At 39.3% G+C, this 27,917-nt stretch overlaps 1 protein-coding gene across 2 annotated transcripts; it reads left to right on the top strand.

Moving 5' to 3' along the window:
• Positions 1-123: 123 nt before the first annotated feature.
• CHIP (carboxyl terminus of HSC70-interacting protein) lies at positions 124-27,910 on the top strand. Of its 2 annotated transcripts, none has more exons than XM_089160879.1 (8): positions 124-580; positions 864-931; positions 1,049-1,112; positions 15,064-15,135; positions 27,058-27,234; positions 27,337-27,459; positions 27,542-27,652; positions 27,742-27,910. In XM_089160879.1, the coding sequence occupies exons 1-8, from the start codon at positions 452-454 to the stop codon at positions 27,865-27,867; spliced, it is 870 nt and encodes a 289-aa protein (XP_089017005.1). In that variant the 5' UTR covers positions 124-451; the 3' UTR covers positions 27,868-27,910. The 2 variants fall into 2 exon arrangements, with proteins under 2 accessions (XP_089017005.1, XP_089017006.1); XM_089160880.1 differs by having other exon boundaries at positions 127-580; positions 27,058-27,191; positions 27,300-27,459.
• Positions 27,911-27,917: the final 7 nt, after the last annotated feature.

The following is a 27,917-nucleotide window of genomic DNA, read 5'->3' as shown; positions in this document are numbered from 1 at the left end:
AAAGGGTATTGTTTGAAAAAGAAATAAAAATAATAAAAATGAAGGGTATTGTCATTACCCAAACGAAAAAAAGAAAAGATTATTGAATACGTGAAAACTGAGAGAGGAGCTAATGGAAAAGAAGGTGCATGTGTGATGTGTCAAAGTATGGGTTGGATGGGAATTTCGGCCCACACTTGACAGTTGATATCGCTTCTCTCGATTGCCACTGCTCTAGACGGGGAAGGATGCCTTGCAGGGGTCGGTGGTTGGTTTGTAAATTGTCGTCGGCGTCGTCTTCTCTCCCTATTATTTCCTGATTTATTTTATGTCCGGTTACTTAAAATGCTATTCACCTCCCGGAAGGTCTTGGAAATAGATTAGGAAAATAAGAAACCTTTTGCCGAGATACGAACATACGATCGTAAAAAGAAAGACGAGAGAGAAAAAGAAGGGTACGCGAGGTAGGCAAATGTCTCCCACCGTGGTCGCAGCCGCATCGGCCGCCTCGGCGGCCAAACAGGCAGAGCAGCTAAAGCAGAACGGCAATCTTTACTTCAAGAAGGAGCGTTTCGCAGCCGCTATCGATGCTTATACTGAGGTACCTTTCGATCAAGTTGCCCCTATCGCTCCCTCTTTTCACCCTAATTCGTCGCCTTCTATATTTTACTGAACTCAATCGTCGTTCAACTCAATTTAAAAAGTACCACGAATTAATTTATTCTATTCTATTTTACTGAACTCCATCACGAATTTACTCTCAAATGCAGATATCTTCTGTTTGATGAGAGTCTAAGTTATATTTTTCATTATACTTTTCTCAATTTTCATCAACTATTCCGTTTTCATTTCCTTGGTTTTTTTTGTTATTTCTCTCTTTTTAGGCCATCACTCTCTGCCCAGATGTTCCGGTATATTGGACGAATCGAGCGCTTTGTCATCGGAAGCGAAAGTGTGTAAGCTGGACCCAATCTTTAATTATTGACGTTGTTATTCACATTTTATCTGTCTTACGGCTGACTTTGTCACTTTGCGTGCTTGCCGACCCAAATCCGATGGTTTTCGATAGCGACTGGAAGAGAATGGAATGGGATTGTGAGAAGGCCATTGAGCTTGATTCCAATTCTGTTAAGGTTGTTCTTTTTCAGCTTGTCTCGTAATTCTGTCCGTTTCGCAATATCACCTGGTAGACCCTATTTTATTTATTAGTTTTGTTTTCTTTTTCAGTTTGATTATCGCAACTTAGGTATTTAGTACATTTTGTGTGTCATCTGACCCTCCCTGGTCCCATATTATAGTTTCCAGCATGATTCAAATTCAACAAATGCTAAAGCTTTGCCAGTCTATTGGTGTTGTGTACGGTTGCATCTCTGAAAACTTACAAAAGGATTTCCAAATAAGGTAGCCACCAGTGGCATAGAGCTAGGAGATTGGACACAAAAACATTAACAACAGTACCTTCTTGTACTTTGGTTTTGGGACTTACTTTTTCTTTTTCTAGTAGTACTAGGAGATACAACCATATGGGGATGAGAGAGTAAAAGAACAAGGGAAGCAGCAGATAAGAAGTAATTGAAGTCAAAGCAACATCCGTGGAGCATCCTCCTACCAGGGTCGGCTACAAGGTCCTCCTTGTCCAAACAACTGCATTTGTGGTTCATAATTGAGCCCCACTACGTATATATTGTTCTCTTGTAACTTCTCCAATAATCAAACTGAATTTTCCTGCTCTTCCTTGGTGCATTCTTAGGTCTCAATTTGACATGCTCATGCCACTTTTAAGTGGCCCTCATGGAGCTTCCTAGATGGGTGCAACTCCCAGTTTATCTCTAGTACAGTCATTCCATACTCTTATATCTCCTGGTCTTTTGCCCAGCCTTGTGTCTTATACACTCATCTATATTTTTCTTTTCACTGCCAGACATTCGGTTCCATATAAAATGACTGTTCTTTTTACTGTCCTATAAAAATTCCTTGATGTACCCTAGGTCAAATAGGGTTAAGTCTTAATTCAAAAGTCTAGGTTTAGGGTTTTCGGGTAGTTTCTTATGTTACACAAGAATGTAAAGGGGTGGTTGGATGGGAATGAAACTTGGAAGGAATTCGGGTAATGATATATGGGGATGATTCTTAAAGTTTTGGACCATTCGAATTGTTAGGTTGGTGATTCTGATCTGGCATCAAGTTTGCCTGTTATCCTTTGAAATCAACATGCGGTTGATGGATATGGGTGGTGGGCCTTTTTTTATTACATTTGAGTGGTCATGGGCCTATTCTATGAGCTCAAAAGTTTTGGTGCCTAAGCTAAGTGTGAAAATAGTTTAAATTAATTGCTTTATTTAATGTAAATTCTGCCTAACTTAAGTTTTAGGGGCAGAAGAGTCCTTTTATGTTCTTATTTCAGTTCTAAGTATCATACTTTAAGTTAATTAGTTTATATTTTGAGTTAGTTTAATTTCAAGTAGAGTCCAGCTTGGAATCTAAATTATATTAGGATTCTGTTAATTATTTTGAAGATCCAAGCATTAGGAATTCTGGTTTTGTCAATTAGTTTGAAAATCCAAACTCTAGGAAGGTTTTAAGTGAAACCAAGCGTAGATTCTTACGGTGGCTGTGCAGGACAGTGTTTGATCTCCATCTTCAGGTGAATTCTAGCATCATTAGGCTCCATCTAGGTGTCTGGCAGGCCAGACACTTGATTCTGGTCCTCATATTACCCTTTTCCCCCCCATTTTTCTTGGATTTTCTTGAATGTTCAAAGTTCCCAAGACTCAAAATTCAATGCCAGATTTATGCCAATCTAGTTGTTACTTCTGTCCAGTTTGATCCCATTTGACGCCCGGCGACTAGACATATTTTTTTGTTGAGTTTCGTACTTCCTCCAACCTCTCAAACAATTACCTTGTTATCTCTCAATTTAACTATCAAAGCCCAACCAAACTTGGGGGATCCTATCCCTATATTGTTGCGTTTCAACCCATTCTGACACTTATAGACCCTAATTTCCCGTCACAAGGAATCTACCCAGTTTCTCCTATAGGATGGGCTAGGTATCCTTGTTACCCTGAATATCATTGAAGAACATATGATCTTGAACCACAAAGCCCTAACTTAACCTTTTCCCCCCTAAAACCAAATCTACCTACCCCATATGAGTTGTGGTTCTCTTAAAAGATCTTGGAAGAAGTGGCCCTCATTAGATTGGGGCTGCATCAATTGATGTAGATCTGAATTTGAATCTTGCTTTTTGTGGGTAGTATGAAATAGAAAGAAAAAAAGGAATTTAGGGTCGGGGAGTTTAGAATGCTAGGAGAATTGAGAATTATTCAACTGAATGCTGATTTAAAGAACAATGGAATGCTTGAAGAAGACCTTGATCTTGCACAAATTTTCAACTATAGGATGGAGATGAAATTTGAATAGAGAGAAAAAGAGGAAGAGTATTGAGAAGATGGTCACATGTCCATGCTATACACTGTACTCAGCTAGTAGCAATAAAAACTCAAAAATTTAATTATCAATTCATTTCTCAATTGAGCTATTACATTTATAACCACATTGGCTGACATAGTTTCCAATATCAACTAGGACGCTAAATCAGATATTGAATTTAAAATAGATTTGAATTAACTTTAGGACTTCTAGACATTCTAAACAGACTCATTTAAGTAAATAACTCAAAAGTTAACTCTATCTACCTATTAGGTATCCTAATCTAACTTAAACTCTGAAGTTAACTGCTAATTTTCATGCATCCACTTTCAGCCTCACTTTTGGGCTATATATATTGTTGAAAGAAACGATTGTAGTAGAATGACTCATTGATTAATGATCTCAAGCCCTCTATTTATAATTAAGTGGAAAGTAGACTATGACAAGGAATAGAATTTTACATGAATAAAAACTCAAATTTAACTCCTAATAGAATCCAACACTCCCCCTCAAGTTGAGGCATAGATATTAGTCATGCCCAACTTACCTACATTAGGGAAGAAATCTCTTTCTTTCAAACCCTTAGTGAAAACATCTGCTACTTGGTCTCCAGATCTTACAAAAGGCATGCAGATAAGCCCTTGTTCCAACATTCCTTTGACAAAAAACCTGTCAATTTCAATGTGCTTAGTTCGATCACGTTGCACCGGATTATTAGCAATACTAATAGCAGCCTTGTTGTCACAATATAACATCATAGGGTTTGGAACTTGGACTCCAATGTCTTGCAGCAAGCGTTTCAACCATAGTAGCTCACAAACTCCACGAACCATAGCTCTATATTCAGCTTCGGTACTAGATAAAGCTACCACATTCTGTTTCTTACTTATCCAAGTAACTAGATTACCTCCAACAAAGGTACAATAACCTGAAATTGACTTCCTGTCTGGAGATCCAGCCAAGTCTGCATCAGTATATGCTTCTACTTTTAGATTATCAGTGGGTGACAAAAGTATTCCTTTTCCAGGAGTTCCCTTAAAATACTATAGTATTCTGTTAACAGCCTTCATATGAGCTAAATATGGATCATGCATGAATTGGCTCACTATACCTACAGCATAAGCGATGTCTGGCCTGGTGTGGGACAAGTAAATAAGCTTACCTACCAGCCTTTGGTATCTTCCTTTGTCCACTGGTTCTCGCTCTTTTTTGTTAAATTTAGCTCCAACTTCAATAGGGGTATCAACTGCTTTACACCCCAACATTCCCATTTCTGATAATAGATCTAGGACATACTTTCTTTGGGATAGGAATATACCTTTATTTGATCGATCCACCTCAATCCCTAAAAAATACTGTAACTTCCCTAAATCTTTAATTTCAAACTCTATGCCAAGAAAGTCTTCAACTTTTGAATTTCTTCACCATCATTCCCTGTGATGACAATATCGTCTATATAGACAATGAGAAGTGTGATGTTAGTACCTGACTTCTTGATAAATAGTGTATGGTCAGCATTGCTTTGCTTGTACCCAATAGAAGTCATTGCCTTCAGGAGGCGTCCAAACCAGCATCTAGGAGACTGTTTTAACCTATAAATTAACCTCTTCAACCGACAAACTTTCCCTGCTGTATTGTCATCGGAGAAACCATGTGGGATTTCCGTATAGACCTCTTCTGCTAACTCCCCATGTAAGAAGGCATTCTTTACGTCTAGTTGGTGCAAGTTATAGTCTTTGTTCACAGCTATAGACAACAAAACTCTCACAGTGTTTAGTTTTGCAACAGGGGCAAAGGTCTCCTGATAATCAATCCCATAGGTCTGGGTAAATCCCTTTGCAACTAGTCTAGCTTTCAACTTGTTGACTGATCCATCCATATTTTGTTTAACCACAAATACCCATTTGCAGCCCACTGGTTTTTTTCCTGGAGGAAGTGTAACCAGCTCCCAAGTGTCATTTTTTTTCATTACCTACATTTCTTCTACCATAGCTGCCTTCCATCTCTTATCAGCATAGGCTTCCTGCCAACTTTTAGGAACAGATACAGATGACAGAGAGGATATAAAAGAATGGTAGAAGTCAGACAAAGAGTTGTAAGAAACATGTTTAGCTATGGGATGTTGAGTACAAGATCTGACCCCTTTTCTAACAACAATAAGAAGATCAGAAGAAGATACCTTAAGGGGAATAGTAGAATCTGATTATGGAGCAGGAGACTGAAGTGGTAACGTATTACCTTTCTCCACCTCCTTTAGCCGATTGTATTTCTTCCTCTGATAAGTCTGTACCTCCTTATTCTGGTCAATCTGGTTTTGAAAGACCTAAACAGTGTGTCGTATAGGAGTGGTCTCCCCCTAGCTAGGTTCTTCACATGGTTCAGAAATCGAAGGTGGAGGATTAGAGTCCTCAGTTATACTGGCCGAAGTTTCTCCCTGGTCAGGAAACTCTTATGGGACTCTTAAGTTGTGTTGGTGTGTGATAGGAAGATCTAGAGTCAGAAAGAACACCTCTCCTCTAGGACTCTCCCCTTGGAGAGGTGTATAGTAAAGGCAAAATTCATGAAAAATTTCATCCATGGATACAATGGTTTTCCTGGAAGGAGGATGATAACATTTGTACCCTTTTTGAATAGCAGAATACAGAAAAAATATGCAGCGTAGGCCGCGGGGAGCCAGCTTACTCTGGTGGGCTGTGATTCTGGCATAACACACGCATCCAAAAACCTTTGGGGGAATAACAAAAGAAGAGGCTCCCTGAAGAATCTCATTAGGACATTTAGAACCAAGTATTCTACTGAGCATCTTATTCATAAGATAAGAAGCAGTTAGTATAGCATCACTCTAGTATTGGTCAGGTACATTCATAGCAATCATAATGGAACGAGCTATCTCTAATAGATGCCGATTCTTCCTTTCGGCAACCCCATTTTGGGCAGGCTTCACAAAAAAAATTATCCTCTTTACAAGAAGAAACCAAATCCGGAAATATTTTCTTAAGAGTTCCTAGAGGGGGGTGACCTAGCTTACGGTGCCAATGATGAAGATCTGATATTACCGAATGGACTGGATTAGAAGATGTAGTCAAAGCAGACGTAGATTCTCCAATTGGCTCGAGCAAATAAAGTCCATTGTTTAGTTTACCACGTCCAATCTCCTTCCCCTTGACCAGATCCTGGAAGACATAGTAAGATGGGAAAAAGTCATTTTACAATTCAAGTTATGTGTGAGACTACTGATAAAGAGCAAGTTAGTAGAGAAAGAGGGAACATGTAAAACTTTAGACAAAGAAAGTGATGCAGAATGCTGAATGGTCCCTTTTCCAGCAATGGAAGAATAGGAGCCATCAGCAATTCAAACTTTATCCTTTCTAGAAGTTGGAGAATATTGTAAAAAATAGGTGGATAAACCTGTCATATGATCTGTAGATCCTGTATCAATGATCCAAGGAGTAGAAACTGAAGAAGCTTGAAAGCCTGTAAAAGTTTTACTTGAAGTAGCAAGGTAGGAGTTGGTATGGGTAGTAGAGGAAGCAGTGGTCGAGGCTGTACCGGCAGTAGAAGATTGCAGAATACGTCGCAGAGTAGCGAACTCCTCCTGTGAAAAACCAATGTCTGCAGAGGGTGTGGTGGAAACTGTCTCAGAAAGATTAGCCTTTGGTTTTCCCTTTCTTTGTGCTTGTTTTTGCTCAAAATCAGCAGGCTTCCCTTGCAGTTTCCAACAATTTTCCTTGGTATGATATGGTTTGTGACAGTGCTCACACTTGACAATCTCCTTATCCGGATCAAATTTAGTGTGAACAGACTGTAAAGTTGATTTCTCCATAATAGGAGTATGAAGCATGGCTAATCGACGACTTTCCTCACACTGAACAAGAGCATAAGACTGTTCTAGTGTAGGAAAGGGAGAACGACTTAAGACTTGCACTCTGATCTGATCGTACTCCACGTTCAAACCTGCCAAGAAGTCATATACTCGAATCTTATCAATTTGCTTCTTATAAGTCGCCCCATCATCTGGATTAGTGGGGTGATAATCCCTATAATGATCCAACTCTTGCCAAAGAGATCGCAACTCAGCATAATAGTGGGCCACAATTAGTTCCTTTTGGGTAGTCTCATGAAGCTTCTTTCGTAACTCATAAACCTGTGTATCATTCCCCAATTGTCCATATGTTTCAGTAGTTGCCTTCCAAATTTGGGTAGCAGTATCAAGTAATAGATATCCACGGGCAATATTTGGAATCATGGAATTCAAGAGAAATGACATAATAAGAGTCATTCGAGATCCATTTTTCTTGTGAAACGCCTGTGGTATTAGGTTTGATAGTAGTGCCTGTAATGCATCCAACAAGTTCTTTTCCAGTAATAGTCAAGTAAGCAGATCGGGACCAAATCAAATAATTTGTCCCATCAAATTTTACCGAGAGAGGATGAAGAGTGGGGTAATGTTCAGGGCCAGTGGGAGAAGTAGTACCATCAGTGGTTGCCATGTTGAAAGAATTGTCTGCAGTTCTTCGGTCTTCACCCTTTCAAAGTAACTGAAATGTTGCAGAATACAATAGCCAAACCACCCAAACAAATGATAGAATTCAAAAAATACTTAAAAAGAATACCATTTTTTTCTTTTCTGATGCTGATGCGATGCTGATTCTCATTTTGATTCTGATTCTGATGATATGGAAAATCACAAACAGGTCCCTGAAAGTTTGTAAATTTACAAACCTAACCCTCAAACATCATATTTATGTTTTCTGTTTTTCTTTTTCTTTTGGTTGGGCAGATCGAAACAGAAAACATAAATACAGCAGTAGTCTTCACACTCTTCAGGAGTCTCTTTCAGCGGAAGTTGCAGAAGCTCCGGCGATAGAGAGAAGCGACAATAGCGAGCAGCGGCAGCAGAGTTGCAGAAGAAGCAGCGGTAACCGATTCTAATCTGCGATTCTTATCGCAAGAAGCAGCAGCAGCAGGAATTCTTGTTGCGAGAAGCAGCAGGAACCGTGGTTCTTCTTCTCTTCTTCTTTCCTTTTTATTTTTTTTCTTCTCTGGTCTTCGAGGTGGAACTGAAACGATAGTGCAGCGGTGCGATGGGTTTGAAAAGGGAAAAAAAATATTCTACCAAACGATGGTTGCAGAATTATGGTTTGAAGAATTGATTTCTGCTATGGTTGCAGAATTAGGTTGTAGAAGAACAAGAAAAAACTGCGAAGGGTTTTGGAGAAAAAAAGATAATTTGCTGTGGGTTTATGGGTTTGAAGAAAGAAAAAAAATAGAAGAAGATCCTAATCGAACTTAGGCTCTGATGCCATGTTGAAAGAAACGATTGTAGTAGAATGGCTTATTGATCAATGATCTCAAGCCCTCTATTTATAATTAAGTGGAAAGTAGACTATTACAAGGAATGGAATTTTACATGAATACAAACTCTAATTTAACTCCTATACAACAACAACAATAAGCCTTGTCCCAACTAAATGGGGTCGGCTACATGGATTCTTGCCCTCCAATCAATTCTGTTCGAGGCCATGCTAGATACAAGGCCTAAGCTATATATATATCCTTTCTCACCACTTCTCCTAAGGTTATCTTAGGTCTACCCCTAGTTCTTCTAGTTCCTTCAATATGGATTATATCACTTCTCCGTACAGGAGCATTTATAGGTCTCCGTTGAACGTGGCCGTACCACCTCAAACGACTTTCTTTAAGCTTATCACTTATGGGAGCAACTCCCAGACCAACTCTAATATGATCGTTTCTTATCTTATCCATCCTAGTTTTGCCACTCATCCATCTTAGCATCCTTATTTCTGCTACACTGAGTTTATCTATATGATTCTTTTTAACAGCCCAACACTCTGCACCGTACATCGTAGCTGGTCAAACAACGGTCCTATAAAATTTTCCTTTAAGCTTTAATGGAATACGCCAATCACATAAGACCCCAGACGCACCTCTCCACTTCATCCACCCTATTTTAATTCTTTGGGAAACCTCATCTTCTAAATCACCTCTTTTACTTATGATTGAACCTAGGTACCTAAAACAATCATTCTGAGGAATCTCTTTATCGTCAAGTATCACCCCCTCATCATCTGCCCGATCATGACTAAAGTTACAAACTAAATATTCTGTCTTCGATCTACTAAGTTTAAAGCCTTTTGATTCCATAGCTAATCTCCATGATTCTAATTTGGTATTAATCCCCACTTGGGTCTCATCAATCAACACAATATCATCCGCAAAAAGCATACACCAGGGGACCTCATCTTGAATGTCTTTGGTTAATTCATCCATTACCAGTGCAAATAGATATGAGCTTAAAGTTGACCCTTGATGTAGCCCAACTGTTATCGGGAATTCATTACTTTGTCCCCCCACTGTTCTAACACTAGTCACCGAACCATCATACATATCCTTAACATATCTATATATTTATTTGCAACACTTCTTTTCTCTAGTACTTGCCAAATTAACGCTCTAGGGACTCTATTATAAGCTTTTTCTAGGTCAATAAATACCATATGAAGATCTTTCCTAAATTCTCTATACCTTTCCATAAGTCTCCTAATTAAGTAAATAGCCTCCGTTGTAGATCTTCCCGGCATAAACCCAAATTGGTTCTCCGTAGCTGTAGTTAAGTGTCTCAAACGGGTTTCAATTATTCTCTCCCATAATTTCATCGTATGGCTCATCAATTTAATGCCCCTATAGTTATTACAACTTTGAATATCTCCTTTATTTTTGTAAATTGGAACCACAACACTTCTCCTCCAATCATCTGGCATTTTCCCTGTGCTCATAATCTTATTAAACAACTTAGTCAACCAAACTAGTTCATGGGTTCCTAAGCTCTTCCATACTTCAATTGGGATTTCATCAGGACCTTGTGTCTTGCTGAGTTTCATCCTCCTTAAAGCTTCTTTTTCTTCGACATCGAAACTCTACGTATTTAAGTTCGGACATTGGTGCCTTGGTGAAAAGTGTAATCGTCTGAAACATAAGTGCTTGAAGAATGCTCATTTAGTAAAAGAAATAGGTTTCCGATCTTTTCTTAATATCCTCCTCACAAACTAATATTCTACCATCTCCATTTTTAATACATCTAACATGGTCAAGATCTCTACTCTTCCTATCCCTCATCTTAGCTATCTTATAAATAGATTTTCCCCCTTCCTTTGTGCCCAACTTATTGTATAATCCTTCATACTTCCTTTCCCTTGCTTTTCCCGCAATTTTCTTAGCTTCATTTCTATCCAACCTATACCTTTGAAGATCCTCAACATCCTTAGTTCTTTGCCATGTCTTAAAGCTAGCTTTTTTATTCCTAATGGCAGCTTGAACCTCACTATCCCTCCACCATGTCTCTCTATAAGAATGGATCTTTTCTTTTGATTCACCTAGAACATCTTTAGGCACCTTCTTAACACACATAGCCGTCTCATTCCACATTGCATTGGTATCCCCTTTAAAATCCCATTTTCCTTGTTTGACTACTTCATTAACGAAGGATTTAGAGTACTCTCCTTTCAAATTCCACCATCTTATTCTAAGATAGTTTACCTTGGACCTTTTATGTGTTCTTGGGACTAAGCACATATCCAAGACCACAAGTCTATGTTGTGCAGTTAAGCTTTCCCCCAGTATCACCTTGCAATCCTTGCACAACAATCTATCAGTCCTTCTAGTTAGGAAGAAATCTATTTGGCTTCTATGCTGTCCACTTTTGAAAGTAATTAAATGTTCATCTGTCTTTAACTCCTATACAAACTCTAATTTAACTCCTAATAGAATCCAACATATATATATATATATATATATATATATATATATATATATATATATATATATATATATATATATATATATATATATATATATATATATATATATATATATATATATATATATATATATATATATGCATGTTTCCACATTGCCCTTAATACTTTTAAGTCGGTGGGGAACATCATCTTTGTGTCACCCTCTTTGTTAAAGGTTGATTAGAGGTATCTCAAGCATTTACTTTGTGGTAGCCTTGTAATATCCCCTGAGTCTCTAACTCAATGTTGCATTGCCGGACTGGAACTCGGAAGAGCATGTGCCAGCATGTTATGGGCTACACAGGTGGGCAACTCGATAAAAGAAACCTAACCCATGGAAATAGAGAAAGATAGTTCCTTAGAGGTTGCTTCGTAAGAAGAAGAGAGAAGGAAGATCTCTCACTTGGATGGCATGGGAGGGTGGATAGTGAGCTTTTAGGACCTGCAACTGGAGGTTGGTCACAAGAGTCACAACTAGGTAAGAGTAAGTGTAAGTTTTGAGAATTATATATGGTCAAGGGTAAAAAGGGGCAACACATAACTAGTATTGAACCCTGGACTCCTCCAAGGATTGCTCATGGGAGCCTAACACAAGGAAAAAGGGACGAGAACAATAGGATTAATGATTAAGGGGACATGAACAAATCTGGGGCTGAGAACAGTCTAGTTGGCTGACTGCAAGGAGCTAGTCAATAAGGATGTTGATACCCCATCAACTGCCTCACAAAGTCTGTCGATGGGTAAAGTGCAGGTAATTTGTAAGGAAATTACCCCAAAGCCCCTAACAGAAATCCTCTGAGAGAGAGAGAGGGAGTCAGTATAAGGCTAAGGAGCGTCTTCAATCATTTGGGGTTAAAGAGTTGCTGGAATTTCAGATCTGATTTTTTATTTTTTATGCTGGAAGTTGAATCTCACTCCCCTTTACGGCCATGTATAAGTTTTGTTAGAATTGGTTACGGCTTTTAGAATTAAATGCAATAGGGTTATTCCCTGTATTCTTTGGAGTCTAAAGAATTCCGAATGCTGTATTTACGACATGACATACCAAGCCCCTAGTCGACGTTACAATTACTTGTGTAAGCAAATTGGATTGATTAATCATTCAAGTAAATTGATATCAGTGCGTGGATCAAATACCCTAGAAAAACCAATGAATTGACAGGATTCTACCGGTGAAAACCTATTGGGAATTGGAGAGGAGAAGCCCCAAAATTTGGAGTTGGTTGCTGATAGCAACCTAGGCGATCAATGCAGCATCGACTGGCATGCCCAGGGCATCGACTTGCTGGTGCTACTGTTGGAAACTGTGTTGTAGCTGGAGGAAATAGGTCTTGGATGCTAACTAACTCAGGCGTGTTATAAGTAAGGGGGTTTGTAGTGGAATTAGAGGCTATCACCGAAAGTGGTACTTCATTTCTAGCAAAGCAATTCATTAAGTCAAAGTGTGGGGAATTGGATGATAGTATTCAGGATTGAATTTATATTTCAATGAACTATTGCTGAATTGTGAATTGAATTGTAAGATTTGAACGATGTGCTGCTGTAAGTAGGACATGCATGCATCAGGGTCATGCTGAGGTTGGATGTGAATTACTGTTAGTCTTGCATTCGTATGTTCCTTGTTTATTTGACTTTGTTTAACTGCTATGCTAGAACTGATATTTGAATTGTGCTAGAATGGGGTATTATTCTTTATATATTGAATAGGGGGTGTTGGCAACAACCACTGCCTCTACATGCTTATGCATTATAACATTCTCATGTGCACCATCTAGCTGCATGTTAGGATGTACCCAACAGTGCTACCACCCTACCAATGGGGTGTATTGAGGTTGAATAACCTGTAGTATGTGGTTGAGTTACAGTTACTTCACTTACTTGTGGGCACCCATGAGCGGTGAGAAACCATAAAGGGACAGAGTAACACTGGTATAACATTCATGCCATACCAACAATTGAGGGGACTTGAGGATCAATTACTCCTAGAATGGTCGGGGATACTAGACCATTAATAGAGGGGACTTGAGGAATGGTATCGCTTAACCATGTGTGGTACTTCAAGTAAATAATCTATGCATGCTTAGGTAATTTCTGAGGCTCGCACAGTCCTAGGCCATCAGTCATGCATTTTATTTTTCGAGGTGAGGTTGAGGATGATGCGAGATAGAGTGGGCTAAAATACTTGACAGCCTCGTTCGTGGTTCAGATTGGTGATCTTACCCTAGAACACCCGATCTCTGAGATGATGAGAGTGTGGATCTACCTAAAGTGGATTGGTTCGAGGATTAAAGCGTGATATAGTAGTTAGAGACCAGCATCCCGATATGCATATTTGTGGCATCTAGGATTCATAAATCATTCTTGGATGTGTTTGTGTTCCCCTTATGGGTTTGGTGCAACTCACCGTGGGAAATCTCTCTTTTAGATGATGGTGCAGGTCTCGACATGGTGGCTGTGCCTGAGGCTCCCCCACCTGATGAGTTTGGTGATGTGGTGGCTGCCGAGCCTTTTGAGCTGTTACACGACGCTTTGTTTTGCTATTACTCTTGTTCGTATGGGATCCATATATCTTAGTGTTGTTGGTGGTACAGGATAGTTTTGGATAACTTGTTCTTAAACTCTTTATACTTTAGGCATTGATGACTACACTCCGAATAATTGTAATAACTTCTTTTAACTTTACTTTAAACTCGTCGATTAGGTAAATTAACTCTAAATGTTATCGAGTGAGTAATTGTGAATTACATTTCATTATCTGTGAGTGATATTAATTGTTGCATGGTTATGGTAGTCATCTGTTGGTCCAGCAGGGGATCCGTGGTTAGGCGGGTTAGCTTGGCAAGCCCATGGTAGGGGGTGACAAGCCCTTACTCCTTAAGTTTCACTGTATCATTGCCTTTCTTGATTTGACTCAGTTGTTTCTCATATATTTTGTCTTTGTTTTGCTTAACTTGAAACCTCTTGATTCCAAACATGATTTTGATAATTCCAGCTTTGTATCAATCCCTTCCACTGTTTCATCCATCAAAACAATACTATCAGTATATAGCAGACACCTGTAAATCTCATCTTAGGTGAACTCATTTCTGAGAAATGCAAACAAATAAGGGCTTAGAGCTGAGCCTTGGTGACCTTGTAATTGGGAAGTCACTATGTTGTCCCTCTGCAGGTTTGATACTCATCACCATGTCTTCATGCGTGTCCTTAATTATGTCCACATCGTTATGAGCTCCTACTCCTCTCTAGGATATGCCAAATAAGCTCTCTAGGTAGTCTATTGTAAGTATTTTTTTTTCCTCTTTTTCTTTTTAAAGGTTGATAAAGATCATATAGAGGTTCTTTTTAGGCTCTAAAGATTTCCACAAGCCTCCATAACATTAATTGCTTCTATCGGGATCAGGATTCTTTATTCCTAGTAGAAATTAGGATTGTTGTAGTCTTCTTGCTCTACAGTACACGTTTCTGTATACACGTGCAAATCAATTTGTCTCCAACTATATGTTGGGACTAGCATTACTACACGCTTCTTTTTAAAGTCATGTATCACTTACGGGGAACTTTCAACATTTAGTCATATCTATTACTCTTTTTCTGCCTTTAGTATCTCAAATTATCAGAAGGTTTTGCTGTTTTCTGGTGGATGACAGCCAAAGGACTGTATGAATACTGTTTCTGTTTTGGGGGCCAAAGAATACTGTTTCTGTTGGGTGTTTTGCCTTTTGTGTTCATTTGGTGTGCCATGGTCTGTTAGTACTGGACTCACTATATATCTTCTGAATAATATGTATATAATCCATCTGCCTGACTGAGTTGGATGTGCTTCAATTAATGGCAGGCACACTATATGTTGGGACTAGCATTACTACAAAGGAAAGAATATACTGGAGGAGTGAGGGAACTTGAGAAAGTAATCACCCTTCCCTGTCTATTTTCTTCCTTGATATTTGTTTTTTAATTCTTACAAGTTATCATGGTGCTCACTCATTTATATAGTTATGTAACGAGCAAAGTCCATTGTTTTCCTTTTCCCTTTCACGAGCAAAGCATGTATCTCATGGTGGTGGTTGAACATATGCATTTTTTTTTCAATAAAATTTGTGACATTTTCGTGCTGCACAAAGTTAAACCCTGGTCAATGCTTTTGGTTGTTTGGAAAGTGTCAATGATCAGAATTGCCAAGCCCCCTGATCTTTCTTCACAGGTTTGCACACAGAACTATTGTCCAAATCCTGAGTTTCCAAATGCACAACAACTTGTTGATTGACTGAAACCTTCAAGACATGACCTCTCTGAACCCCATCCATAAGTTCCACATTACCTTCTCTGCCATTTGGAAAAAAATAAATAAAGACGAAAACTTCCTTTTGTTAGTATGTCACTCTTCACCTCACTGGGGAGTGCTACTGCAACCTGCAGTATCATCATCCACTTTCTCTTTTATTTCCACACAGTAGAGGGAAGAAACTCAAGAGTCCTACGGTTTCCCAAATCCCTCCAGGAACCCTCTTGTATTTCATGGAAAATCACGTTACCACTTTCTTCCATTCCTCCCTGTGAATTAATTGACCTTGTCCCAGTCAGAACCAGATATCCATGAAAAAGAAAAGTGCAGAGCATAAAAAAGAAAACAAAAACTCCTACCTGTTTCAAAGTTGCCACAGCCATTTACTTCCTTTGTCTATGACGTTGCCACCCATAGCAGAAGGCTGAAGCCCAATTCCAGTCGAGCTCATCCTCCACACTGGTTTCTCTAGAGTAAAAGATACTAATGTAACCTAGATTTTAGGATTTTGGGGTGTGCAAATATTTCCCTAAAATTAGGGTTACTCCAGGATCCTCTCCTTCGTGGACCAGCAAATAAAGAATCAAACATGGGAATTGGAAATTTCCCACCAACCTAAATTGGATGGGTCTAGGGATTAAATTTGAGATGGTTAGGGTTTTGGAAAAAGATATGGGAAAAGTTCAGTTACAACAGCAGCAGCAACAACAACAACAATAAGCCTTGTTCCAACTAAATGGGGTTGGCTACATGGATTCTTGCCCTCCAATCAGTTCTATCTGAGGCCATGCTAGATACAAGGCCTAAGCTATGCATACCCTTTTTCACCACTTCTCTTAAGGTTATCTTAGGTCTGCCCCTAGCTCTTTTAGTTCCTTCAATTTGGTTCATATCACTTCTCCGTTTAAGGGCATTTATAGGCCTCCTTTGAACGTGGTTGTGCCACCTCGAATGGCTTTCTCATAGCTTATCACTTATGAGAGCAACTCCCAGTCCAATTCTAATATGATCATTACTTATCCTATCCTTCCTAGTTTTGCCACTCATCCATCTTAGCATCTTCATTTTTGCTACACTAAGCTTTTGTATATGATTCTTTTAACAGCCCAATACTCTTCATCGTACATCATACCTGGTCGAACGACGGTCCTATAGAATTTTCCTTTAAGCTTTTTAATGGAGTACGTCGATCACACAAGATCCCAGACATACCTCTCCACTTCATCCACCCTATTTTGCTTCTTTGGGAAACATCATCCTCAATATCACCTCTTTTATTTATGATCGAACCAATGTACCTAAAACAATCACTCTGAGGAATCTCCTCATTGTCAAGTTTTACCAACTCATTGTCTGCCCGATCATGACTAAAGTTACAAACTAGATATTCTGTCTTCGTTTTACTTAGTTTAAAAGCCTATCGATTCCAAAGCTGTTCTTCATGATTCTAACTTGGTATTAATCCCTACTTGAGTCTCATCTATCAACACAATATCATCAGCAAAAAACACACACCAAGGAATCTCGTCTTGAATGTCTTTGGTTAATTCATCCATTATAAATGCAAATAGATATATGAAATGTTCAATTAACATAATCTAAATGGGTTGGGGATAAATTGGATGGATGATATTAGGGTTGTAACAAAGAAATATGATATGTGCTAGAGATACCCAGACTTACCCTAGGATGGAAAGGGAAGTCTGGAATTGGGTCTAGGAGGGTTAGGGTTTTGGGATTGAATTAGAGAAAATTGGGGCTCACCAATAATCTAGATGGCATAGATTCCCTGAGATGGGAAATTGGGGTCTAAGGTGTCGTTGTTTTTGGATTGAAACTTGGAAGGCATGTAGGTAATAATATGGGGACATGATTCTCCAAGTTCAGTAGGGTTTGGATTGCTAAATTAAAACATATAAAGGTTTTTTATGGTCTTTTGTAAGTTCGGCAATTCAAAAAAATAAAAATTATATCTTGAAATCGGATGGTCAGAATAGGGTCACATTTAGGGTGATGGGATTCTTAAAGTTTGGGACAGATCTAATTGTGTGGATCTGACCTTGAAACTTGGAGGGTAAAGTCCGAAAATACAAGAAAAAAAACAAAGGATTGTGCGGTGGATGAGGGAAGAAAAGGGAAGGCTAGGATGGTGTTGGGGATGCTGTTCACTCACTTGGAGAGGGTTAAAGGCGGCTGTTATGGTTGAATTGCTGTTGCGATTGAGGAAAACTTGCTGAAATTTAAAAAATGAGATCTCACACAACGGCCGTGGCCTTCCCGAGAACCCATATCCACGACTTGACTTGCCTTCAAGCTTAGATTTAATTTCCTTCAATTCAGCTAAAAATATTTATGGCCGGAAGGCTTTATTTATAGCGGCAAACACAGAAATAGGAAAGGACTCTAAGTTGGAAACTAACCAAACTCTAATTGGCTTCATAGTTCTCAATTTTGCCAAAATTTCAGTGAAATTCTCTCTCTCTCTCTCTCTCTCTCTATATATATATATATATATATATATATATTCTTTTTTAATTTCAACCCTGAGTTTCAGTAGGTTTTAGGGTTTTTATGGCTTGGTTTTCAGTGTCCAGCCTAATTTGAGACAAGTGGAAATGTTATTTTGCCTAAAACATAACCTAAAGGGGTGTTCTTGATCGACACATGCCGGATTGTATGTGGGTGAAACTGGAAGTCTGACACATGAACTTTAACAAATGTAAATATGGATATTATGCAAGAGAACACTAAGATATTCATTAAAATGCAACAAAAAAGATAACTAAACTTCAATGTCCTAGTACAATTGTAATGTAGAATTCAGTAATCAATAATACTTTGTTAAAATAACATAAGTGTATAATGTAACAATATATGATTGAATTACAAATTAAAATACACATCAGACCTACTCTTAACCTATAGCTACTATAGCGGGCTGGCTCCATCCCTTGGCCTAGGTAGCTCTGCGAGTAGTGGACATACCCAGCCCACTACATGGAATGCTTATAGTTATTAAAGAAGTCAGTTCTTGCCCTTATGTAGGTGGCATCATTTGCATAAAATAGCCAACCCATTTTTTGGGCAAGTGTAGTAAGGGAAATGACTCCCTGACGAATGACGAATCTCTCCATATACCGCAACTGGGTATGCAATTGGTGTTGGTACTATTACTACTAGTGGCCGTGATGGATATCCAAAGATGGACTCCACAAATGATCCACCTGATCTATCCCTATATCCATATGCAAACTTACCACTCAAATCAGCAGATGAGCCACCATGTGCACTCGAACCGGCAGATGAGTCAACATATGCCCCTCCATAAACTCCCCCATATCCATATCTGTAGGCCTATGAGCCCCATGTGGTGCAGACCCCACACTCTTCTTCATGGTAGAAGATCTTGCTCTCGAGCGAGATCTTGCTACCTTGAAAAAACGAGATCTCGACTATCTCGGTGAGAGCTCGGTTGAGATATGCAATTTTTTGGCATCAACTCGGTGGCACATCTCAGTGGGCTTTAGGGTCCCAATTGGAATGAAACTTGGTATTTAGCTTATTTAAGGCCTTTTGAACACATTGGTGGCCTTGGATTTGTTATAAAACAACTTAAGTGTGATTTCTAAGTCTACCCATAGTGTGAAACTGAAATGTTGTAGTATTAGGGAATGCAAATACATCATGTAATATAGAACCTTTAAGGCATATAAATGCAAAGCAAGTGTATCAAATGCATCAAATAACCTAAATGTCATCAACATTCCATCCATATGAGTATCACAATCTCAATTTTTAAGAATAGAATAATAAAATTATACAACCATTAAAAGTTCTGTATAAGTCATTAAATCATAAGTTTATAAGACAAGTAGAGAATGAATGATCTTCCTTCGATGTTGTAATTGTGCTAAGAGTAGTTGCAAGTGAAAATCCAGGCAAAAAAAGGGCAAAAATTGGCAGTTCCAACGAGATATGACGAGATTTCGAGTGAGATATCCCAACTCTCTTCTCTCGATTTCCATCTCGTCTTGCTTCTTTGAAAAAGCGAGATATCTCGCCGAGATTTGCCAGATATCTCACTTGCCATCTATGCTCATTGATCTTATCGAGTTTGCCAAGCTAGCCACGTTAGTGTCCGTTTGGCCTGTTGGGCGAAACTGGCCACAAGGTCCTTTGGTGTAAGTGTTGCTTGTATCTCAAGATATTACGCAAGTGTACGTATCGCAATCAAGTAATAAATGATAAGTAAAGTATCAATCCCACGGAGAATTATATCCTTAACTTTCAATGTAAAAGTAAAATTGATTTAAATGAGATTAACAAGGTTGATTGGTGATTGACTAACTAAATAACCATATGACAGGTAATAAAACTAAGGAACTAAAATGAAGATTAAGCAATTGAGGGAACTTAATGAGTGAAAAGAGTGTTGGGAATCAAGTTTCCCCTCCCCTGAATTTTATAATGCAAGTTCTAAAGTAATACTACAACCCCAAGATAAATCAAGAACTTGGAATGAATGGCAATATGATATTTTCCAATACACATAAGCTAGCATCCTAAATCAACATCTACATATTCCTATTAAGAATTGAATTAAGAATGCAATTTAAACCCAATCCAATCAATGGTAATGTGAGGTAATTGGGTATTCCTACCCAACCTACTAATTAACACAACCTAATTAAAGATTATGCTAACTCACACAATTCAACAAACACCTAGACTCCATTAATTTCCCAATTAATGAAATCATAACATTCATTCAAGAACTGAAATTAGTCAATATAACATGCTGAATTCATTAACAGTAAAGTGGATTGCAATAAAACTAAAGAACACATGATTAGTTACATCTCAAAATTCAGGTTTAGGTACTACTATCATCCCAACACAGCAAAGATTTAGCTCATAACAGAATTCAAATACATAAAACAAAGTATAGTTGTCATGAGACTAGAAAGTAAGAAGATATAGTTATAAAAACAAGAAGAAACTAAAGCTTCAATGCTTCCACACGAGCTCCAACCTTCTTCTCCAGCAAATCAGCAACTCCAGCAGCTCCTTGCTTCCACAAGAGCTCCAGCATTCGTTCTCTCTTCTCTCCTTGCCTTAGCCGAGTACTCCTTTCTCCCCTTGGCCGAATGTCTCTCATTCCTCTTCTTTGCCCCCCTTCTCTTTCTTCCAAAAATTCTTTCAATCATTAGGTTAGATTCTGGCCATAGGATTAGAACATTCCTCCTGAGATCAAGGGCTGAGAACAATCATATATTTACAAGAATCATGTCCTCTTAAGTTAGCTCCTTCTGGTCATTTCCACCTGTATTGGATCTAAGAATATTCTGCTCCGTTTTGCTGCAGCAACTTCACAGCAAAAGTTAGAGGAAAGCTTCTTCTCCTATTATGGCTCTTTACCTACATTTTTCAAGAGAAAGAGAAACAGTCAAATTCATCCACAAATCTGAAGAGAAATTCATGTAAAGGTGACAATAATGAGCTAAACAAGATTCAACATGTTAAGACTAAATAAGACTACATCTAATGAATACTATCACTAAAACAAAGACAAAATGCTCTTAAATCAAGCCATCTCAAGTATAAAGTTACCAATCTTAACTCTATTTCATAGAGTTATCAGTAAGTACCCCTAGATGTGGAGCCTTTGGCTTTATTAAGAGATATGCGACCATGGTGCTCATCCTGGGTGGATGGGTGAACGGTGACTCCCTGATGAATCTGATGGGGCCCGACGGTGTTTTGGTAGTGAAACTGCCGTGCGCTCTAGGAGTTCTCCACCACCATGACCACCACCACCACCATCATCATCATCATCGTTTTCATCGTCTTCGTCATCATCACCGCCCGTCCATCATCACCATCATCCTTGTCATCACTACCACCATCATCCCTGTCTTGAGATTGACTAGGAGCAGCCTTGGTCTCATCTAGATCCTATGCGTATGTTGAAAGCAAAACATCATCGTCGGGGTGGGGCCATTTTTTAATCCTTGTCTAGAATACCAGCTGCCTCTTGTGTATGCACCTAACCCTTGTTAGCCATGAACACATCAGTGTCCACTTGCTAAGCAATATTTGGGTCAAGCCTCCCTCAATATTGGTCAATATTTGCTTACCCCAGTCCCACACTTAGTCGACAAAGGGGTCCTTATCATTTGAGTCCACCTGGAAGATATTCGCGAGATTGATAGTCTCCTGCTTCTTGTCACCCTCCACCTAGCTCCATATATGCTGCATCTTCAATCTCAGGTTATAGTGGCGAATAAAAGGTTCTTTAGGCGCTAAGATCCCAATCTATGTCGCCTCTTTGAGTGGATCAAGGGAAAGGTTGCTCTAATACCTTTCATATCTAGAGGTGAAACAAGTATGCGAGAGGTCCTTGATCGCCATTCTTCTGATGTTCTCTGCACTCCCGCCATAGAGAACCCACCACTCAGCTACATTATGACAGAAATATTAAGTTATTGCTTGATAGTTAATCTAACAATATGCAAAATGTAATAATTCTATACGAGTTATTGACCTTACTTGGATCTGTGCGATCCCGTCCCCTCACGGTAACCTCTGAACCAAAGGGCCTGAATCCGTGCTTGAAAACCTTGATCTACAATCATTTGTACTAGTGGTTAGCTAATTTTTTATCAAAATTCGAATGCAAGTCGTGAGTCCTAATTTGCTATTGTCTCACCTCATTGTTACATAGGGAGTGGAGCGTCGAGTCCGGCTTCAACTTTGCAACCATGACCATTACCTCCTTTAGCAGCTCCCTGTTTATCCCCAGAGGGTTTCTGTACTAGTATTTGGGGTCAAGATAGTAGGCTGCACAATTTAAAAACACACAATTAGATATGAGATTTTCATTAACATAAGAATGAATGAATTACCAACAAATTGTGTATTTACTCACCAATCTTATGCAGTGCATGCGTAGATGTGCAATCCATTGTTCATCAATGATCTGCTGAAAGTTCTTGCTGCCTCTTGGATATGCATTTTGTACGTCCTCTTTCATGGACTTAATGGCTGTGTACATATGGGGGCATAATGGGCCCCTTCATAGAGGAGTCCCCATCTGTGGGACCTTTAAAATAGGGTCCATCGTCCTTAACACCATCCCCACCCCTGTTTCCAGAAGTCATCTGATGATACTGTATCCTGTGTTGTGTGCCTGCTCGGGTTCTGGGGTCTTGGATCTTGTCCAAACAAACCAAGTTTGAGATGCAAACATGGATCTCAACCATGTTCTCTTGCCCTCGATACTTTTTAAGGTGATGATATGGTTTGTGGCAAACCTTGTGACACTTGGTCGTACTATGTCACCACAACGTGTTTACCTCATCATAGGAAGAGCATAGCCATGATTATGTCTAAAGTTTGTGAATTGTCTAGCTCTCTCCGTTGTGCTCTCCACAATCCAGATCTTCCCAATATCCTTCAACAAGAGGTAGTGGGCTGTAAAGGGTGTCTAAAATACACTGTATTCCACAGATTGCATCATCTCACTGGCTTTTTTGAAATTAGAACTGTTGTCTGTCACGATCTGAACCACATTCTTCGGCCCTACCTCCTCCATATTCTGTAGGAGCTCTGAAATATTTAGTGTCCAACCGTTTGGTGAATTTCGGGGAGACTTAGCAGAGACTTTGTACAAACCCATTTCGACAGGCATTTTGTTTCGGTACTTTCCGTAACAGCGAAATTTTAAAATTTCATGAAATTTAATACTATGATTGGCTTATCCAAAACTAATTCAGTTACTCTTGACTAAGACTTTGACTCAAACAAGAACACTTCAAAACTAACTCTAGAAAACTCTAATCCAAATTCTAAGAGTAGATATGCGGAGTCCTAAAAAATAAGGAAATTAAACTGGCTAATGTTACATCTTTTCTGTTGATAGAAACTAAAGGCATAATAAAGGTGGGTTTGGGTTGGGAACTCAGTTGAACTGAATCTTGAACCAAGATCTCGTTTCCACTGAGATGGTGTACTTCCCCTAATTTGCATGTGATCTCATCTTGGTCTTACAGGTAAACAGTGAGTTCTAGTTCCATGCTCTTTGCACACCTTGAGTTCTATTTGTGCACCTGAATTTGTCAGTCAACTACATTATTTGCCACTTGCTCGACTTCAATCTGCATACCACATTAGGTTTTACGTGATCTCTAATTTGGACTTCCGTAACATCTCACCGAGTGAATCCAAGCTTTAGAAGCCTTCCCTGCCTCCCTCCTTTGAGCTCACTTCTATGGCCTTCCTGCTCTACACTATTGACCTCCCAATCCCATCTACCAAGTCTCACTCTCAGTCATCTATTCCCTAACCTAGATTTTCATATTACTCCCCTAACCTCCTGCCCACACCTCTCATGAGATACACCTATTCCTTGTACTCCCTCCAACATCTCTTCTCTGACTTTTCGCCTTCCTTTATTCTCACCAGTCCAGAGACCTTATCCAGCATTAACACAACCTACTTTGCAGGTTGTGATCCAAATATTCAATTCTAATGGGGTAGGTTGTTGTGGATGGCAACCCATTTTCGTTGTGAAGGATTACATCAGAATCAATAGGAGCTAGATTTGATCTAGCTTGATCATATGAAAATGTGAAGTTGACAAATCTAAAATTACAGTTGCAAACTCGAAGAAACAGAACATCCTGTCCTTTCTGGATTTCAGTAAATACTGCCCCCAAGTTCACTATTTTGTTAGAAAAATTGTTGGTTTAACGAGTTTCAACGCATAAGACACAATGCTAAGCATTCAAGATACCCTCCCTCCAACCATTCTGGCAAACTCACTCAGGTCTCAATCAAAAGAGCGACTTAAAACCCGATTGAATAAGCAAAATTCTATAACTCTACACATTTGTCCAAATTAAGAAGGAAAACAACCCACATTGATTGATTTCAGAAAAAAATGAAAAATGACAGCAAACCAGGTTACTCTTCCCCAAATTGAATTTGATTACAACCAACAAATAAGTGAAAGATTAAAACAACCCATGTTAGGGATCCGAGCAAAACAATCTGATACCTGTGAGGAAAAAGCTTTGCGGCAATGTGATCCTTCAACCCGATCTCCAACCCTTCAGCTGCTGACATTGAAGGAAGGTTCGCATGGGTAGTTAACAGAAGGTTCTTATGGATGAGAATCCAGTCCCACCACCAATCCTTGTCATGGCGCCTCCTTTATTGCAGAAAATGCTACTTTTCATCTTCTTTGACTTCCCATCTCCACTACAGAAGCACCATGAGGACTTACCAAAAACTCATTCAGAAGCCATTCCTGTTTGGTGTTCTGTTCATCCAGTACTAGTTGGTCCTTTAAGCTTTGGTCTCTGTTATATATGTATACTGCCTGCTATTTTGCAGTTATCGGATACACTCTGGCTTGGCATGCTAGAAGTTGTTACATATCTTAATGTAACCCCAGATTGACGGCCAATGACCAGGATCAATTATATGAAATCAGCAGTCATATTAGTGTTTCTCAAAACCCTGTGGTTGGGGATGTAGAGGCTGGTTAGGGTCTTTGGGACTTGTGGGGAAGGATTGGATAGGTGTGGCTAGGGCTGGTAGGCCTATGAATGAAGAAAACTAAATTTGAACCTAGTTATCTTTCAACTTAGGCGTCAAATTTCAGGCCTAAGGTTTAGGGAAAATTTAGGGTTTCTAGTTCTACGGTTTTCTGGGGGAGAATTAGGGCTAGAGTTAGATCAAGTACTAAGGAAAGGAATAGGGTTGTGATACTAGAAAGTAGAGGGATCGATGGAAGGGATTAGGGGAATAAGGGACTAGGGTTTTGGGAAGATGATGTAGTGCTGCGAGGAAAAAAAGGGGGGGGGGCAAGTGGACAGTGCAGCAGGTTGGGCTCGGGGAGGGGAAAGAGCATAGATTTTGGGAAATAGGGGTGTTGGGGATTGGGGGTTGAATGTTAAGGAGAGCGTGGGGGGTGATTAGGCCAAGGAGGGGATTAGAAGATATGGTAGTTAGGGTTTGGGGGAGAAAGAAGGGTTGCCCCAGGGATGGGAGAGGGTCTTAGGCTAAGTGCAATGGGAGGAAAGAGATGGTAGGGGGAAGGGTGGGGATGCTTTGCTTATTTGATTTAAAGCTTGAAGAAGAGTGTTCAAATGAACAAGAGGCCAACTCTAGGCTGCTGCAGGCTTCCTCCCTTGGCAGCCCCCAGTCCAATGGATATCTCCTCCAGAGAATATTGTATTAATCATCAAAACTGATGTGATTGCATGTATTGGGCTATAATTATGGACTTACACTGAAGGATTCCTACTGGGACTCAAATTGGAGAGCAAAACAGACAAGGATTTCAACATTATTTAGGACTCCTACTCTACTAAGGACTCTTACTTAAAAAGGGTAACAAACTAGGAATTCTGTTTTAAGAGAACTCCAAACTAAATACAACTGCAATTAGAAGAACTTCCAATCCAAGGAGGATTCCTAATTTAGATAAGATTCCAAATTGACCTCTGCAAACTAGACTATGACTCTTTCATAAATTTTTAAAAAATTGACTGATTCAAATAACAAAATACAATTAGGACTGGAGTCTCAGTAAGACTTTGGTTGTAACAAGACCAAATTGGGTTGGACTAGGATACCCAAAATGCCCTCCATTGGCTCAATTTTCCTGCAGGGCTGCAGGGTTTTGAGCAGCAACCCTATACTTTCTTTTGGCACTTGGGACTTCTCTTGCGGGTGTCCTTCAATTCATATCGTATTTGTTTTCTGTTTAGGCTAAACATTTCATATTGCTTGACCTGATCTGTTGTAGCCTAGTTGGCATTTTTATACCTTTTTGTACCACATGCTCCTTTTATTGACACTTCTCTGAAACTACGTGTTTACTTTAGCCTCACCTCTCTGATTTGGCTTAAGTAGCTCTTTGTTTAGTTCTGCTCTGATTTGCCATCCTGACATCTTGCTTGGTTTAAGTATGCACATTTTTTCAGCTATATAAGTGTCTTCTATTGCATTAGTTACCCTTTTGTATATTGTTTAGCGTTTACTAGAATATGCTTATTTTCTTTTAGTGGTGTGCCCGGTCATAATCAGCACTTTATTTATTCAGCCAATCATAGTTTTGCAGGGATTCTAATGGTTTTTTATTTTTTGTTCTTTTTCTTGTTATGATGGCTGGGGTCATCCCATACATGACACACCACACCAATATCAGGTTGAAGTGATAACTAGGCAAAGGCAATCAAATGACTTATGCCGGTGGTGAACTGTAGAAGCTTAGATTAGCTTCTTGGGACATTGGATTCTTAACATGTTTAGAGCCTTAAGAGTTCATAGATGTTATGAGGAGACTAGGGATTATGCACACACAAACAGTAAGCAAGCAGGATGTTCCACAAAGAGCTTTGAACATTATACTCTGTGTGGTTTCAAACCAATGAGGCAATGAACATGTTCATCTAAAAGCATATTAAGACTTAAGATGTAGATTTTGTTATTTGCATTAGCAAGTGAGAAACTAAGTATATCAACTTTTTCATATAGGCCTTGGATCTTGGAAGGGGTGGACACCCAAAGAGCTACATGGTAGAGGAAATCTGGCAGGAGCTTGCCAGGGCAAAATATTTGGAGTGGGAATATAAATCTACAGAACGAACATGGAAGCTGCAAAGCTTGAAGTATGTTTCTTCAGTGAGTTTTTTGGAGATACCTTGTGCTGAGGTACTTTATCTTTTTTTTTGGTTTTAGTTCATGTTACCACTTAGTTAATGTGGTATGCTATTCAGGGAGGCTTGTGAAAATGCTCTGAATATGCAATATCAGCTTGATTCTTCAAAGGGGGAATACGTAATGGGTGAAAGTGAATCTATGAATACACATATGGAACTCTTGAAGTCCTTGGAGGAAGTGTTCAGAAAAGCTGCAGAGGCCGACACACCAGCTGAGGTGATGTGTGGATATTGAGCTCTCCTTTTTCTTTCTTTGCCTTGCATTCAGTTTCTTTGGGGGGGCTAACTTAAATCCTTAGGTACCGGACTACTTATGTTGTAAAATCACTCTTGATGTCTTCCGTGATCCTGTCATCACTCCTAGTGGAGTAACATATGAGAGGGCTGTGATCCTTGATCATCTTCAGAAGGTGATTCCCAGTTTCCTAGCTGCATTTTCTTCATATGGTGTGTCTGTTTTTTTTTCCTTTTATGGTTTTAAAATTCAGTTTTGAATTAGGTTGGCAAGTTTGATCCACTCACACGGGAGCCACTTGAGCAACATCAGCTGGTTCCAAATCTGGCCATCAAGGAAGCAGTGCAGGCATTTCTGAAGTCCCACGGTTGGGCCTACAGGGTGGATTGATGTTTTTCTTTTTCGTGGGGATGATGGGTTTGTTTTGGGGGGAGGGGGGG

The sequence above is a fragment of the Hakea prostrata genome, chromosome 7 (assembly GCF_041222555.1).
Source record: "Hakea prostrata isolate BN-2017 chromosome 7, UWA_Hpros_2, whole genome shotgun sequence".
Classification (NCBI taxonomy): domain Eukaryota; kingdom Viridiplantae; phylum Streptophyta; class Magnoliopsida; order Proteales; family Proteaceae; genus Hakea; species Hakea prostrata.
This window is presented reverse-complemented; position numbering and strand designations above follow the sequence as displayed.